This window comes from Macadamia integrifolia, unplaced genomic scaffold (assembly GCF_013358625.1).
Source record: "Macadamia integrifolia cultivar HAES 741 unplaced genomic scaffold, SCU_Mint_v3 scaffold1676, whole genome shotgun sequence".
NCBI lineage: Eukaryota > Viridiplantae > Streptophyta > Magnoliopsida > Proteales > Proteaceae > Macadamia > Macadamia integrifolia.
In genome coordinates this window covers 51,243-67,121 of record NW_024868303.1, presented here as the reverse complement: position 1 = coordinate 67,121, position 15,879 = coordinate 51,243, and the positions used below count along the sequence as shown (strand labels likewise).

Below are 15,879 nucleotides of genomic sequence, written 5' to 3'. Positions count from 1 at the left end.
TTTTGGGAATTATCTATAGTTGTAGAACTGCAGGGTGCTACTTATAGTTATTGGAAGTTTCGATATTATAAATATGAGAGGATATTGAGATTGGTTGGCATAAAGTTCCCACCATACTGGTCTTTACCTTTTTTTTCTTCTTCTCTTCTCTCTTTAAGTCTTTGTTTTCTTCCTTTCTTTATTCTCTTCTTGTTCTCCTATATCTCTTACACCATTGGAAATGGATCCTCCACCTCCCTCTGGCTAGATCTGTGGCACCCTTCAAGCATCCTCTCAAATCTGATTACTACCAGAGTCAACTATTCTTTTGGTCTCCCCAAATCTGCTTCTGTGGCTTCCATTATCTCCTCGGGTGATTGGTGCCCTCCTTGCCCCCTCTCCTCCCCCCATCCCTCCTGGGCATCGTGGAAGAGATGACAAGATCATCTGACTTCCCTCCTCCACGGGTCTCTTCACCTTTGCATATGCTTGGAACCACATTCGTTCTTCTAGCCCTACTGTCCTTGGCAAAACATCATCTGGTTCAAAGGCCATATTCCCCGCCACATCTTCACTGATCAGAGAGCTCTTTCCAATTTGGTGATCTATTTACCAAAGTAGTGTTTCAACATAATTTCATATAAGGTTGTTCTAAGCTAGGCATAGGTGATATCCATGCTCTAGCTTGAGGGAGAATGTTAAATCTTGTTATATACTTTATTTTCTTTCTTTTTTTTTTGGAATTATCTGTAGTTGTAGAACTGCAGGGTGCTACTTATAATTATTGGAAGTTTCGATATTATAATGAGAGGATACTGAGATTGGTTGGCATAAAGTTCCCACCATACTGGTCTTTACCTTTTTTTCTTCATCTCTTCTCTCTTTAATTCTTTGTTTTCTTCCTTTCTTTATTCTCTTCTTCTTCTCCTATATGTGGACTGTTGTTTTTCCCTACAGAAACTGATTAGTCCTAGTTCCGGATTCGTACCCTTATTTTTCTTCTTAACTTCCCTAAAAGAAGTTACTTGAAAAGAAGCAAGGACAAAGTTACTCTCACCATAGTCAAGCAGAACTAAAGAGAGCACCTCACCAAACAAAAGATTTGAAAGTAGAAAACTCCATATGGCACGCCTATACAAACAAAAAACTCACCCCTAAAACACCCTTTAACAACTCCCCCAACATACCTGTTAAAGATAGGCTTTGACAACAGGACTGGACTATCTGGGTTCATTGTATGTTAGGATAAGACTTGTGACTCAATCTTACCTAAAATACTATATTTGTAATTTCTATCATCTCTATAAATGAAGAATGCCCTCTACCATTTCTAACAAGCTAATCTATCTCTCAATCTCTTCTTCGCAACTTGGTAATCAGAGCCCAACACTTAAGGTATTTTTAAAATTTTTTCCACTACTAAAAGAGGTCATCCATACATATTTGAGACTTCATCCTCCCAAACCTGAGCGTGGTCACCTGAAACATACAGCCTTCACTTACCTACTGACTCAACTATGGCCTTGCGCCCTCACATCATCTTTACTTGGGTGAGGAATTCGAGATCAAAGATCTAGGACAGCTTCGTTACTTCCTTGGCATTGAGGTTGCCTACCAGGTCTTCTCGTGGGATCTACTTGTCTCAGCGGATGTATGTGCTTAACCTTCTTTCTGAGACAGGCATGTTGGGGTGCAAGCCAGTAAATACTCCTATTGAAGCTAACGGTCACTTGAGTAGCAAAGAAGGTGATTCTATGAATAAGGGGAGATATAAGAGATTAGTGGGATGCTTGATCTATCTTTCTTACACGCATTGACAGCATTTTTCGCCAACTTGGATAGTCAGTACATGCATGGATTTAGAAACAAGAACTAAGGTTAGAGATGAAGGAAGAAGAGAGAAAAAAGTAAGGAAGATGAGGGAGAGACGATGGGAGAAGAAGGAGAGAGTGAGAGCAAAACGTGAGTGAGATTACTTCTCACCTCACCTATATTAGATTCAAATAATACTTTGGGAAATTATATATTTCTCCCTAAGGGAGGTGAAAGAGAAATAAAAGATATAACATAAACGGACAACTTAACATAAAACAGTTTCCTAATGTACCCCTAATACATATATTCTAACAGTCCCTCTCAAGTCGGAGAATAAATGTCATACATTCCCAGCTTGCATAAGAGGGTACTGAAATGGTGAGGAATGAGTCCTTTGGTGAAGATGTCTGCAAATTGGTCACCTGTCCTCACAAAGGGTGTGCAGATATTACCAGAATCAATCTTCTCTTTGATGAAATGTCGGTCTACTTCAATGTGCTTTGTTCTATCATGTTGCACTGGGTTGTGAGCAATGCTTATTGCTGTCTTGTTGTCACAGTAGAGTCTCATATGTCCCTTAGTGTCATACCCCAACTCGAGAACTAACCGACACAGCCAAATGAGTTCACAAACAGCATAAGCTATTGCTCTATACTCAGCCTCTGCACTGGATCTAGCTACAACCAGTTGTTTCTTGCTTCTCCATGTGACCAGGTTACCACCCACAAATGTGCAATAACCAGATGTGGATCTCCTATCAGAAATGGATCCAGCCCAATCAGCATCTGAATAACCTTCTATCCTCAAGTGATTGATCCTAGCATACAAAAGACCTTTTCCTGGAGAGGACTTCAAGTATCTGGGATACGGTACACAGCATCCAAGTGCCCACTCTTGGGTGCATGCATAAACTGACTCACTACTCCCACTGCATAAGAAATGTCCAGGCGAGTCAGAGATAGATAAATCAACTTTCCCACTAGCCTCTGGTATTTTCTTAGATCAACAAGGGAAGGGCCACAATCCTCTCCAAGCTTATGATTCTGCTCCATAGGAGAACTTACCGGTTTACAACCCAGCATTCCTATTTCCTTCAACAAATCTAGAACAAATTTTCCTTGGCATACATTGATTCCCTTCTTAGACCTTGACACTTCAATACCCAAGAAATATTTAAAGTGTCCTAGATCCTTGATCTAAAATTGTTTAGCCAAATAAGCTTTCAACCTAGTTATTTCCTCATTATCGTCTCCAGTTACCACAATATCATCAACATACACAATCAGTGTTGTGATAGTGCCATTACCTCTCCGGGTAAATAATGTGTGGTTTGCTTGACTCTAGGAATACCCATTTTTCAGAATGGCCTGTCTGAACCTCTCAAACCAAGCCTTTGGCGACTGCTTCAGACCATAAAGTGCCTTCTTTAGGAGACACGTTACCATCGGCTACCGGAAACTTGAAGCCAGGAGGGGGTTGCATATACACTTCCTCCTCTAAATCTCCATGAAGGAAGGCATTCTTCACATCTAACTGATATAAGGGCTAATCTCTGTTTGCTGCCATAGATAAAAGAACTCTTATAGAGTTATGTTTGGCCACAGGAGCAAAGGTCTCCTAATAATCAATTCCATACACCTGACTGTACCCTTTGGCCACCAATCTTACCTTGTACCTTTCAATAGCTCCATCTAATCAGTAGTTGATCTTATAGACCCATCTACATTCAATTGGGATTCTCCCCTGGGAAGGTCAACCAATTTCCAGGTATAGTTCTTCTCAAGAGCCATCATTTCCCCTGACATGGCTTGTTTCCACTTAGGGTTTGACATAGCCTCAGTAATAGTTTTGGGAATGGAAGCAGAAGAAAAAGCAGTTGTAAAAGCGACACCTGTAGGGGAAAGAGCATCATAGGAAACAAACTGGACTATAAGATTAGTACAAGCTCTTGTACCCTTACGAACAGCAATAGGAAGATCCAACTCCAAATGAGGAGAGGATATGTTACCTGACTGAGGAATGGGAAGCTCAAGATTTGGATCCAAAGAGGACTCTTGGAAGGTCTTCTTTGTCCTTCTTGTGTATACAATAACAAGTGCCTTTTCTTTACAAGGTTCATCTACAATAGCAACATCATCTACCTCTTTATGTTTACCAATATCAAAGGAGAAAGGAGTAAGAGGCAACGGGCTAAGAAATGGAATGGCATCAGTAGCCTTTTCACTTTCATTTCCATTCTCCCCCTGAAGAGGATGCTAATGAGGTGCAAAGAAAGGGACAGACTCAAGAAATGTGACATCTTTGGAAAGAAATCACCTGCGAGATGAATGGTGATAACACTTGTAGCTTGTGGTGGTGGAAGAATACCCAAGGAAGAGGCATTTTAAATCCTTGGGATCAAGTTTGGTGCGGGAGGATTTGTTAACATGCACATGACAAACACAACCAAACACCTTTGGAGGAAGAGTGAAAGTAGGAGACTGAGGAGATAAAAGTGCAATTGGGTTTTAAGACCCAAGAATTTTAGTAGGCATGAGATTAATAAGGAAAGATGTAGTAAGAATGTAGTAAGAACAGCTTCAGACTAAAAGGTTTTAGGCATATGTATACCAAATAAAAGACTTCGACCGACTTCTAACAAATGGCGATTTTTCCTCTCAGCTATCACATTCTGTTGAGGTGTGTTAACACAAGCAAGTTGATGGCTAATACCATTATCAGTAAAAAATTCTTGCAGACCACCATACATGTACTCTCCCCCTTTATCAGACAGAACAATTTTGATCTAGGTTTCAAACTGAGTATGGACCATTTTATAGAAGTTTTGAAGGCACCTTAAACATCACTCTTATGCTTCATAAGAATGGTCCAAGTACAACGAGAAAAATCATCAACAAAATAAACAAAATAACGATGGCCAAAGAGGGAGGTAATGGGACAAGGTCCCCAAACATTAGTATGCATAATGTGAAAAGGAGCAACAAATCTATTACTATGATAAGGATAAGATGAACGACAATGTTTAGCATAAGTACATGGTTCACAATAAATACATGAGAAGAAGAAAAAGATATAAACAAGTGAGGTAATTGTTTCCTCATAACAACAAAAGAGGGATGTCCCAAACACTAATGCCAAAGCATCACAGAGTCTATAGAACTAGCATCACTAGGGCCACATGCATAGGACTGTGGTGTAAAAAAAGAAGGTAACTGCGGCGCAAGACGGTATAGGCCGCCCTCCTCACGTCCATTGCTAATAATCCTCTTTGTCACTAAATCTTAAAAGAGGCAATGAGAAGAAAAAAATGTGACACAACAATTCAAAGTTTTAGTTAAAGTGCTCACAGACAATAAATTTAAGGTAAGGTTAGGAACATGGGGAAGGGAATCAAATGAAATGGAAGAGGTAATGGGGATACTGCCTTTACCAAAAAATAGAGGATAAGGTACCATCAACTACCCGAATCTTATCCTTACCATAATAAATGGAGTAGGAGTCAGAGTAATGGGACGTACCAGTCATGTGGTCAGTGGCACCAAAGTCAATGACCCGCGACGGAGTTATGGAAGGTGCAAAGGTAGTGACATACATAGCGAAAGCTAAAGCATCCTGTGAGGTAGATGGGCTATCAAGTTGAGATATGAACCGGCGAAACACTGTAATATCATCCCTAGAGGAGTTGGTATCTCCCTGTGAGGAGCCTCTGGTATTAGTCTCTATCATAGTAGAGCATGGGTTGTAGCCCCTCCTTTACAGCCACACATGTGCCAGTAGATCCATCACGTGTACTAGGACCAGGGTTTTAAGTATCGGTGCGTATCGTACCGTATCGGCAGATACATATCCATATCAGCCCTTACCGATAAGATACACACCGATACGATACATAAAATTTTTAAAACCCTTTCGTAGCTATACATATCCTACAATACATACCAATATGCATCGATACACCACCGATACTTACCGATACTCTATGAAAAAAATAAAATCAAGTGAAATGTATGTTTTGGTATGTATTGATACTTATCGGTATGTATCGGTCGATATATACCGATACGGTACGATACGTACTGATACAGTGCGCTATAGTCATCTAATGGCCAAGTTGGGTCATTTTTCAGAAAAAACACGATTTTTTTAGGGGTTTTTGTTCCAAAGTTGCTGTCAACCATATTTCTCTCTAACTAAAGTGGAAATCAAGATTGGAAACAAGGATTTTACATTTATGGGACAACTACAAACCTTGAATTCTTAGTGCAATATCCTCAATTTAGTGTTTATGCATAATACATGTTATTAATAGCCTTTTTTATGCAGAAGTGTATAAAAAAGTGTTTCCTATTCATTTATATGCGTATCTTTAGCGTATCTTAGCATATCTCTGATACGATACGATACGATACGATACCCTCTGGTATGTATCTTAATTTTAACCGACCGATACAGATACTTTAATCCTTGACTAGGACGGCCATGAAGGACCCAGCACCTCTCTCGAGTGTGTCCAGGTTTCCCACAATGATCATGTTGTCGTCTATGTCTATCACCTCCACTGGAAGGCCCTTGACCTTGGCCGCCTCCATGCCAATCTCTGTGGGTAGTGGAAGAAAGAGCAAAGCGCTCAAGTGAAGGTGTAGAATCCATGGCACCTCTCCTGGTCTTCTCACCCAAGAGGTAGCTACACACCTCATCAATAGATGGAAGAGGTGACCGGCCCATAATCTATATCCGGATATGCTCATAGTCTAAATTCAGCCCACCTCAAGGAATCAGAACACACTCTTTTTCAAGAGATCTATAAACCTTGCTTCATCATTAGGATTGGTCAACTGAAGATCTCGATAATGATCATACTCTCCCAGAGTCCTATAACAGTATTATAGTAGTCAAAAATGGACTTAATCCCTTACTTCATAAAGAGGGCCAGCTGAAGAAGCTAGTGGACCTTCACAGAGTCACCTACCTTGCCATAGGTCTTAGAGACATTGTCCCAAATATCCTTGACAATTTCCTTCCTTATAAATCTCCTACCTATCTCAGGTTTTATGGAGAAGAGTAGCTAAGTCATAACAGTAGAGTTTGCAGTCTCCCATTTCTAGTACCCTAGGTTTGCGACAACGAGAGCCTTGATAGCCCTAGTAATATATCCTAGCTTCCCTCTACTCCGCAGGGACATCTTCACAGAGTGTGACCAATCCAAGTAGTTGGTACTATCCAACTTCACAAGAAAAATCTGGGTGTTAGGATTATCAAAGACAACCGAACTGGGGTTAGCACTACTCGACCCACTCGATGTAGCTTCAAGAGGTTCCCTGAGATCAGACATAAATTTAGGATACTCACCAAATAACACCAATGGAGATCCAAACCAAGAGGAGATACACAAGTCCCAAATATTGTCTTCTCAGAACCCAAAAAAAAAAAAATGTTCCAACGACTAGTAAACCATGGAAATTTGATGGAGAAACAAAAGAGGCCACTTACAACTATGGGGCTTCATCCACAAGTACATACAATCATCATAGAAAATAACACATCCACCAAAAGAAACCAAAAAATTTCACTACCAGCAATTTCTGATCCAAAAAGGCCAAACCAGAAAAAAAAACACTGATACCTGGCAGTAGGCAGAAAAATGAGTTGTGTTCCCACAACACAATTACTCAGCAAATGAGGCTTGGAGGGGTCATACAAGACCCTTGGGCGATTCTGTCCAGCTAGGCGACATCCTCAAACAATGTCGGAGGAGAGAGAAAGAGGCGTTGGGAGCTATGGCTGGCGGTACAGCTAGGGAGACTTCTTCTCTGTGTGAGCTTCAATCAGTCCAAGTAGCCCTCAAATCTCCCTCCAAATGTTTTTGTATACTCCATTAGGTCACTTTGTATACTCTTCTTTACATAGTATAGCCTCTAATGGACCCCTTTTCTTTTATGGTTCCAAGAGAGACTCAAAGAATGGAACTAGAGGACTTAGTCGACTCTCAAACCCTTGTACAATGCTATGATACCAAGTTAGAAATAAGGACTAGGGTTAGAGATGAAGGAAGAAGAGAGAAGAGAGTAAGGAAGATGAGGGAGAGACAATGGGAGAAGAAGAAGGAAAGAGTGAGAGCACAACGTGAGTGAGATTACTTCTCACCTCACCTATATTAGATTCAAATAATACTTTGGGAAATTACATATTTCTCCCTAAGGGAGGTGAAAGAGAAATAAAAGAAATAACATAAAAGGACAACTTAACATAAAAATAGTTCCTAATGAACCCCTAATACATATAGTCTAACACATGGTCCCTACTCGACACATATAGAAGTTGGGTCGCGTATTCTCCGTTACTTGAAATCTGCCCCAGGATGTGGCATCCTTTTTTCTCCTCAGGATCTCCTTAGGGTGAGGTCTTCACGGATGTTGATTGGGCCGATTCTCTTGATGATCACAGGTCTACTACTGGTTATTGCACCTTTGTTGGTGGTAACTTTATTACATGGCAAAGCAAGAAGCAAATTGTGGTTCCCTGTTCAAGTGTTGAAGTAGAGTTTCATGCTATGGCTCATGGCATTTGTGAGCTCCTATGGCTTCATGGTCTTCTCATAGATTTGGTTGTCCCTGCAACCCTTCCTATGAAGCTCTTTTGCGACAACAAATCTTCCATTTGCATTGCTCATAACCTTATCCAACATGATGAACCAAGTAAGTCAAGATCGATCGATATTTCATCAAAGAGAAGCTAGATATAGGTGTTATCACTGTGCCTTTTGTTCCCAGTATTGAACAACTGGCTGATATATTTACTAAAGGTCTCAGCAGTAAAATGTTTCATCCTATTATCTGCAAGTTGGGAATATGTGATATCTATGCACCAGCTTGAGGGAGAGTGTTGTAATAATGGGTTTTAAGGAAAGTGTCAGATTCCAAACAAGTCCTTAATCTCCCTTTCTCTAGTAAGTAAAAGGTTTAAGTTGCTGATGAGTCCCTATCTATTATCTCTAGTAAAGGTTCTGTTTTATGCTCTCCTACGGTCCTACCACATCTTTATCTTTTGTTCTCCATGACCCTAACCTCTATGCCAATTTACTTTCCATTTATCATCTCACTATTGACCTTAACTATTGCGTTCACTTTTATTAAACTCATTCTCTTCTAGGATTTGGTGACTTGAGCAACTATTGGATATGGGTTGTATTACTTAGAGCCGGATATCAATGCTACATCTTCCTCATTTCAGCTCACACTCTCCGTGCAGAAGTGCTCTTACTTAATTGCATCAATGGCATAGACGACTCTGTCATCCTTCCTTTCGTGTTTTAAGTTATTTATTATTTACTTTAATAAACCATTGAATTATGGACAAGTTTGCTTGTGATATCTGTGAACTCGCTAAGCACATCGGATCTCCTTATTTTTTCCCAGTGATAATAAAGGCAATATTCCTTTATTATTCATTCAGATTTATGCGGATTGGTGACCATCTAGGACTGTTGCTCGGGGTGGGTTCTGATGGTTTATTACCTTTATTGATAACAGTATTCATTTGACTTGGGTTTATCTTCTCCGGTCTAAGTCCAAGGCCTTTTCCTATTTCCAATCCTTCCATACCATGATCCGAACCTAGTTCCATGCTCAGGTTCAGATTTTGAGGAGTGATAATGGACGAAATATGTAGATGGCTTATTCCTTCAGTAACTTGACAAACATGGGATTTTGTCCTAAGCCTCCAGTGTTCGTTCCCCTGAACAAAATGGGATCCCAAAAAGAAAGAATCTCCATCTTCTTGAAGCCACTCGTTCCTTGATGTTTACCACCCCAGTCCCTAAATTCCATTGGGGTGATGCAGTCCTTACTGCTCCATTTCTTATAAATCGGGTTCCTTCTAGTGTTCTGGACTTCAAAACACCTGTTATTCTACTACCGCATCCTTCTCTTGCTTCTCACCCTCCTCCCAAGGTATTCGGCTGTGTGTGTTTTGCTCACAATTCCTCTCCCTATCAACCCAAATTAGTTACAAAGGCTCTTTGTAGTATCCTTGTTGGGTATTCTGCCTCTCAAAAGGAATATAAATGTTATCCTACTTCCCGTTGCTAACTAGTTACAATAGATGTTATATTTCATGAAAGTGAGTCCTATTACTAGTGTTCTCTTCATGGGAAGAGTGTTGAGGAAGAGCTTCCTTCTAAGATTTCTTCTCTTTTGGTTATTGATATTGTTCAACTTCAGGGCAGAAGATAGACACTGATCTACAACAACAAAAAACTCTGCGTTATCCCAACTTAATGGGGTCGGGTACATGGATCCACAAAGCTTTCAGAGAAACTGAGAACGAATTTCTGCCTACTCCATCTGAGTCATTTATGGTGCTACCATGATCCTTTTCTTCCTCATGAACTGGATCATTGTTCTCCTTAGCATGGTTCCAAGGATTACCATTTCGATCGGGGTCATTATCAGATGGATCCAACCACCATCCTGATCTACTATACATAGTGGATTAACCAATCCACTGCAATATTACGCTTGTCCCTTTGGATCAGCTTGTACTTCATTCAGATTGTCGAATTCAATGCTAATATGGATCAGTATCACCCTGGAATGATCTGGGCTCTGATACTGATCTTTAATCCTTGCCAAAAGTTGTTTGATTTTCATTTTCTACAATTGGGATTCATGAATGACCTCTTTCTCCTCCTCAGCCTTGCCTCGGTCACCTCATCTTTCAGGGAGGACTCACTTCTGAAAAACTCATTCCAAAGCTTATTAAACAAGATACTGATGGCTATTGTAAGGAGAATTAATTTTATGAGGCTCAATCACATCCTCCTTGAGCAGTTCATCTGTTCCCAACTGACAACAGGGATGGCTTATCCATATGCTTTCAAATGCATACAAACCCACCCCTTTTCTGACAAGTCACCATGGAAGAAGTGGGTAGTCTAGAACTAATTGTAAGTTCACTCACATGCAATATTGGAGAAACAATCATGTCAGCAATTCACCAGCCACAGCTCTGAAGTCTTGCAAGACTTTACTTCATTAATGAGAAGATAACAAGGTATTTTCCCTATTCAGTAACCAAAACATAAGTGCACAAATGGATGAATAAAATATAGTTTTCTAAATAGGACTTTATGCCCATGTTTGGAGTAGACATGCTAAGACTCATACACAAGGGACTTTATGCCCATGTTCTTGATCAACTCAGAAATCATCTATACTGCAACAAACTATTTATTGTAAAATTAAATGCCATAATAACTCAGCACATAGTGCACACTCTCCCCACCAACTTCTCACACTTATTTTCCAGACATCCTAATATCAAAATAAAATATCTTATGACACAACTCTTACCTTTTCCTTACCACACACACTCGCACCCCAAAAAAAAAAAAAGGCTTGAACCTTTCGATTTACCAGCACAAACTGCAAAAATAATATAGAAATAAATAGCACAAACAGAGTTATCCATGTATCACTTACTTCTCCTTTTTTTGTCTCATCCAGCCTGTTGTAAAATCTTAGAACATAAACATCCTATACAAAAAAGCAATTCATCATTGGGACATCGAAACAAACTAGATGTGCGACTCGAAAGAGAAAATAGTCTAAGAAGAAAACCACGGTATTCAAGGACTGGATCAATCACACAGAGATTTTAAAATAATAATATAAATGAACTTATTATATATACGATGACAAAGAAGATCTAGATTATCAATCAATCCTTACCCTCTGATTCACCCTCCTACATCCTAGTTCCGCCACCATAAGAGTGTGCCCGATGACACCCTTCCTAATTGGTTTCTGTAACAAATTAGGAAATAATGTTGTTAGAGAGAGAGAGAGAGAGAGACCTCCAGAACTAGAAAATTATGTGGTTATATAATTAAGGTATGCAATTCATTACAGGAATTAAGCACCATGTGACATTTGTGAGGTTCTTAAGAAGTTTTGATGCAGCAGCGCTCCGATGGATCAACCCCAACCCGCTCCAGAACCCGGACCAAGACCCAAATCCAATTTGGGTTCCAAGTTACTGATTTGGGTTCAGGGTTAATAGAATATTATAGGATTTTATTTTATTTTGAGGATATTTGTTATCTTTTATTTTAGGTTATTTTGGGGTAGCTATTAGGTAAGTAGAAATTCTCAATTTTAGTTTATTGTGTTTCTATTATATTTTAAATTAGGAAGCTTCTTCTATGTTAGATCAATTTCATATTTAGCATTTTATTTTTTAGTAATTCTTTTCCTACTTATGTAAGGCCATGGGCGACAATAATTTTAGTTGATTATTGAAAAAAAAAATTAAGATTACTGCCCAAGTGGCTGCTTCTCTCCCCCCCGCCCTGTCCCCTTCTTCTCTTTTTCTCCTCTTCCTCTGTGAGAATCCCCTTCCCTCTTCTGCTGTCTTTCTTCTTTCCCTCTTTATTTCTTCTTATTCTTCTTCTCTAGATTTCTTCTTCAGTTTCCCTGTTAGCCGACAGTAGCAGCCCATCAGGTTTGTTTCAATCTTCTTCATACCCAAATCTGTTGGCCTGAGACTTGGAGGAGGAGCTGCAAACCCTAGGCGATTTAGATATTTGAACCTGAGATCAAAAGCACCTCTGATTCGTGAGTTCCACAGAGTACCAGAACTGATATTCACCCTACCATAAGATGCCCATTTGGATCCAGATCTGAACCTGCAACTACCGCTGATCCTTGTTCCAGCAGATCTCTATTGGTCACTTGGATCCTCATGGTTCAAGCTAAAATTCTGATCAAAGTTTACACTCATCAGGGCAATCAGAAACCCTATGATTTCAACCCATGTGATCGATCCTATTGAGAGCTCTAGCTTTCATACATGGCTGGTCTTCCGCCTCCATCTTCTTGGCTGGAGGTTGAAGAAAACCTCCAAGAGTAAAGAATCGTGGGCTTGCTTTTAGCCTTTATTTTCTATTTTTCCCATAATACCCCTCTCAACCTCATACGTGCCTCTCTCCCTTTGCTGAAACTCAAGTCTTTGTTTTTTTTGTCTTTTGTCTTTTGTCTTTTGTGTTTATCTTTGTCCTTTGTGTTTCCAAAATACCCTACTTTTCCCTTTTTTTTCCTCCAACTTTTTGACTTAATTTTGCTTCCTAATTTATCCCTCCACAATAATTCTTAATTCCCTCCATATCCCATCAGGCCATCACTTACTTGAACCCCACTTACCCCTTAAGATTCCTCTTTATTTACAAAACTGCCACTGATTCTGATATTTGTGATATTTATTTAAGTGGGCCCACACCCATCCAATCGGGTTGGTTCTCTTGGGGCCCACTGGCCCCGCATTAAGTTTCCATAGTACCACATTATTAGCTCCTTTTCTCTTTCCTTATTTTTAGGATGTAAAGTAGATACATAATGTGCCTTCTTTAAAAATCATACTGACTGATAAGAAAAGAAAATGGTCTTGCAGCCCGCTAAAAGGATGCTGCACAATATTAGCCCTCTAATCAAGCATCCATATTAATTGCCCAATTTACATATTCAATACAACTACAAACAGCACCACTTGACCAAGAGTAAGAAACTGATCCAGTTTATATACCAAACAAACCACTTTGCAGACATACTAATAGTTGAATGCAAAAGTTAAAACATTCCCGCTAACAACAACAACAACATCCAAAACCTTATCTCAACTTTATGGGGTTGGCTACATAGAGATTCCAAGCAAGGACGAGTACAAGGATCTATGCAAAAAGATTGACGGGTTATGGCTAATTATAACACATGTCGGCTGTCAACTTGACCCACCACTATAAATCAGCCACAGGCTTATAACGACAAACTATAATAAGGTACTGGCTGTCTATCTGACGTACCATATAGATCAGTCAAGCCAAAGCGTCCTACATGCATTACGTCTACCACCAAGACAATCCATCATCCAACCTACTTTAGTAGGAGGAATGAGATAACGAATTCTTGACAATCCCTCTAAGCACGAAAGTACAACTCAAACACACAACTCCGCATTGAAAACTATGCAATCAACACACAACTCCATTTTCAAAACTAGATACGCAACACGCTAACACCACATGAAAACTAGAAAAGCAACCCACAACTCGAGCCAGAGGTATCTATGAACAGAGGTTCGATGCACTAGCATAAAGCCCACCACCCCAAGCAAACCAATTGTAACTCATGTGCGTTACGTTCACGACCAGAACTACTACAATGTACTAATGATTTGGTAGAAGAAACCCTGGTAGCCCCGCCAAGCACTATGACATTCAGATCACTAGGTAGAAATCACATTGCATGAGCATCCGCAGGCACCATCACAATGCTTTGTTTTAATTAAACAGCTTCAAATTCCGAAGATCTAAAGGATCGATAGGCCACGGTTTCATGGTAACATAGTTCCATATTTGGGGCACAATTCAACCTCATTTTTTATGATAAGAGTCATAGCTTCACTGTTTGGTGAGCTCTCTCCAAATGCCTTCCTACGCAGTCTTTCCTCATCTATCGGCATATTCCAGTTTCCCCCGTCTGATCTGGGTTTAGCCCTTTTCTTTCTCCCTCAAAACCGGCTTATCAGGAGAAGGCACCCAGGGACTTAAGTATAGACCGCAAACGGGATCCACGAGCGATGTGGGACTAAACTCCTTACGCAGGAGATAGACGCACACTCACTCTCCCTCGGTCCGCCCGGCTCTGATACCAGATCTAGGTTTAGCCCTTTTCTTTCTCCCTCAAAACCGGCTTATCAGGAGAAGGCGCCCAGGGACTTAAGTATAGACCGCGGACGGGATCCATGAACGATGTGGGACTAAACTCCTTACGCAGGAGCAATGTGGGACTTAAGTATGTGGGACTTAAGTTTGATGGAGTTCCCATGCAGTATCAAGGCGGAGGAGAAGTGGGGCTGGAACTTGTCTTGGGGAAATGTCATTAGCAGCGCATATGGTAGCCAAGAAAGATCTCCATTCATTTCTGTTGAACCCGAGTGGTAAAGAGGTCATAAGGCCTGACGTTGATCACGTGAAAATCCGGATTGTAATGAATATAATGGCAGGGTTGTTGGTCTTCAATGGTCTGATGGATGAGAGGTGGCCGGTGGAAAAGGATGGTAATATGGTGTTGGTTTGGGTGCTCTTCTATAGTGTCCGGGAGATGGGAGGAGAAGAGATTGAACCAATGGTTTATGGGGGCAAAAGGTTATAGGAAGGTGAGGATTGTGAGGTTGGGTCTAGGAACGCCTCGGTTGGGAAACATCCAACGGGTGGTAAACCAATGGATAGTGCTTAGGGGAAGGCTTAGGGCCATAGTGTGGACTGAGCAGAGGTGCCAAAATATACATTTTTAAATTAGGGAAAGGTCTTGTAGTTCATGTAAGGTAGTGAAGGTGAACAAGGTAAGGAAAGGGCAGTCTGGATGAAATGAAAGTCCAGGGAAAGGTAATCCTTCTCGGCGAAGAGAAACTTCGAGGAGTTGGATGGATGTGGTTTTACTGTAAGAAATAACTTTTCTCAGAGTTAGATCTTACAGTATCGCATATGGGAGGTTTGGTGGGAGAGAGCAGCAAAGGTTATGGCCTAGTGGTGGAGGGTGAGAATGGGAGGTTGAGGCTCCAGGGGTCATAGGGAAAAGTAAGGGTATGACGGCAAAGGTTGAGTTAGGTCGGGAGAGAAAGTCTGCCAGAATATTTTCTTTTCCTTTAATATGTTTGACATCAAATGACCATTGGGAGAACCACTGAGCCCATCGGAGAAGTTGTGCTTGAGGAAGAATCTTTTGTCGGAATTCAAGCATTCGGGGGAAGCTTGACATGTCGAGTTCGACAAGGAATTTGTGGCCAATGAGATGCAACTGGAATTTTTCAATGCCACGCTTGACTGTGAGGATCTCTTTAGAGGTGGAATGATAATGAGCTTCAGAGGGCTTGAAAGATCCACTTTTATAACCACAAACAGTTCTCTTTGTGGCTGAATTATGTTCTTCAAGAAGAACGGCACCCCAATGAGTGTCACTTGCATCTGTTTGTAAAATTCTTTTTCCAGTGGAAGGAATCTGGAGAGCGAGGAGATTTTCAGAGAGTTTCTTT

At 40.5% G+C, this 15,879-nt stretch overlaps 1 protein-coding gene across 10 annotated transcripts in view; it reads right to left on the bottom strand.

The window, feature by feature from the left end:
• LOC122064519 (protein ENHANCED DISEASE RESISTANCE 2-like) overlaps positions 1-15,879 on the bottom strand; it is an 88,190-nt gene that overhangs the window by 64,204 nt on the left and 8,107 nt on the right. For 7 of the 10 annotated variants that reach the window (XR_006135738.1, XR_006135737.1, XR_006135739.1 and 4 more), the window contains exons 2-3: positions 11,523-11,597; positions 11,274-11,327 (exon numbers count right to left, since the gene is read on the bottom strand). The exons of 1 other annotated variant lie outside the window; for it this stretch is intronic. Coding sequence is in view for 6 of the 9 variants with exons in the window: in XM_042628226.1 (XP_042484160.1) it covers positions 11,274-11,327; positions 11,523-11,597 (129 nt within the window). In the remaining 3 variants the exon portion in view is untranslated. The remainder of the gene's footprint in view (positions 1-11,273; positions 11,328-11,522; positions 11,598-15,879) is intronic. 2 more of the 10 variants (XM_042628229.1, XM_042628228.1) reach the window with 2 other exon arrangements.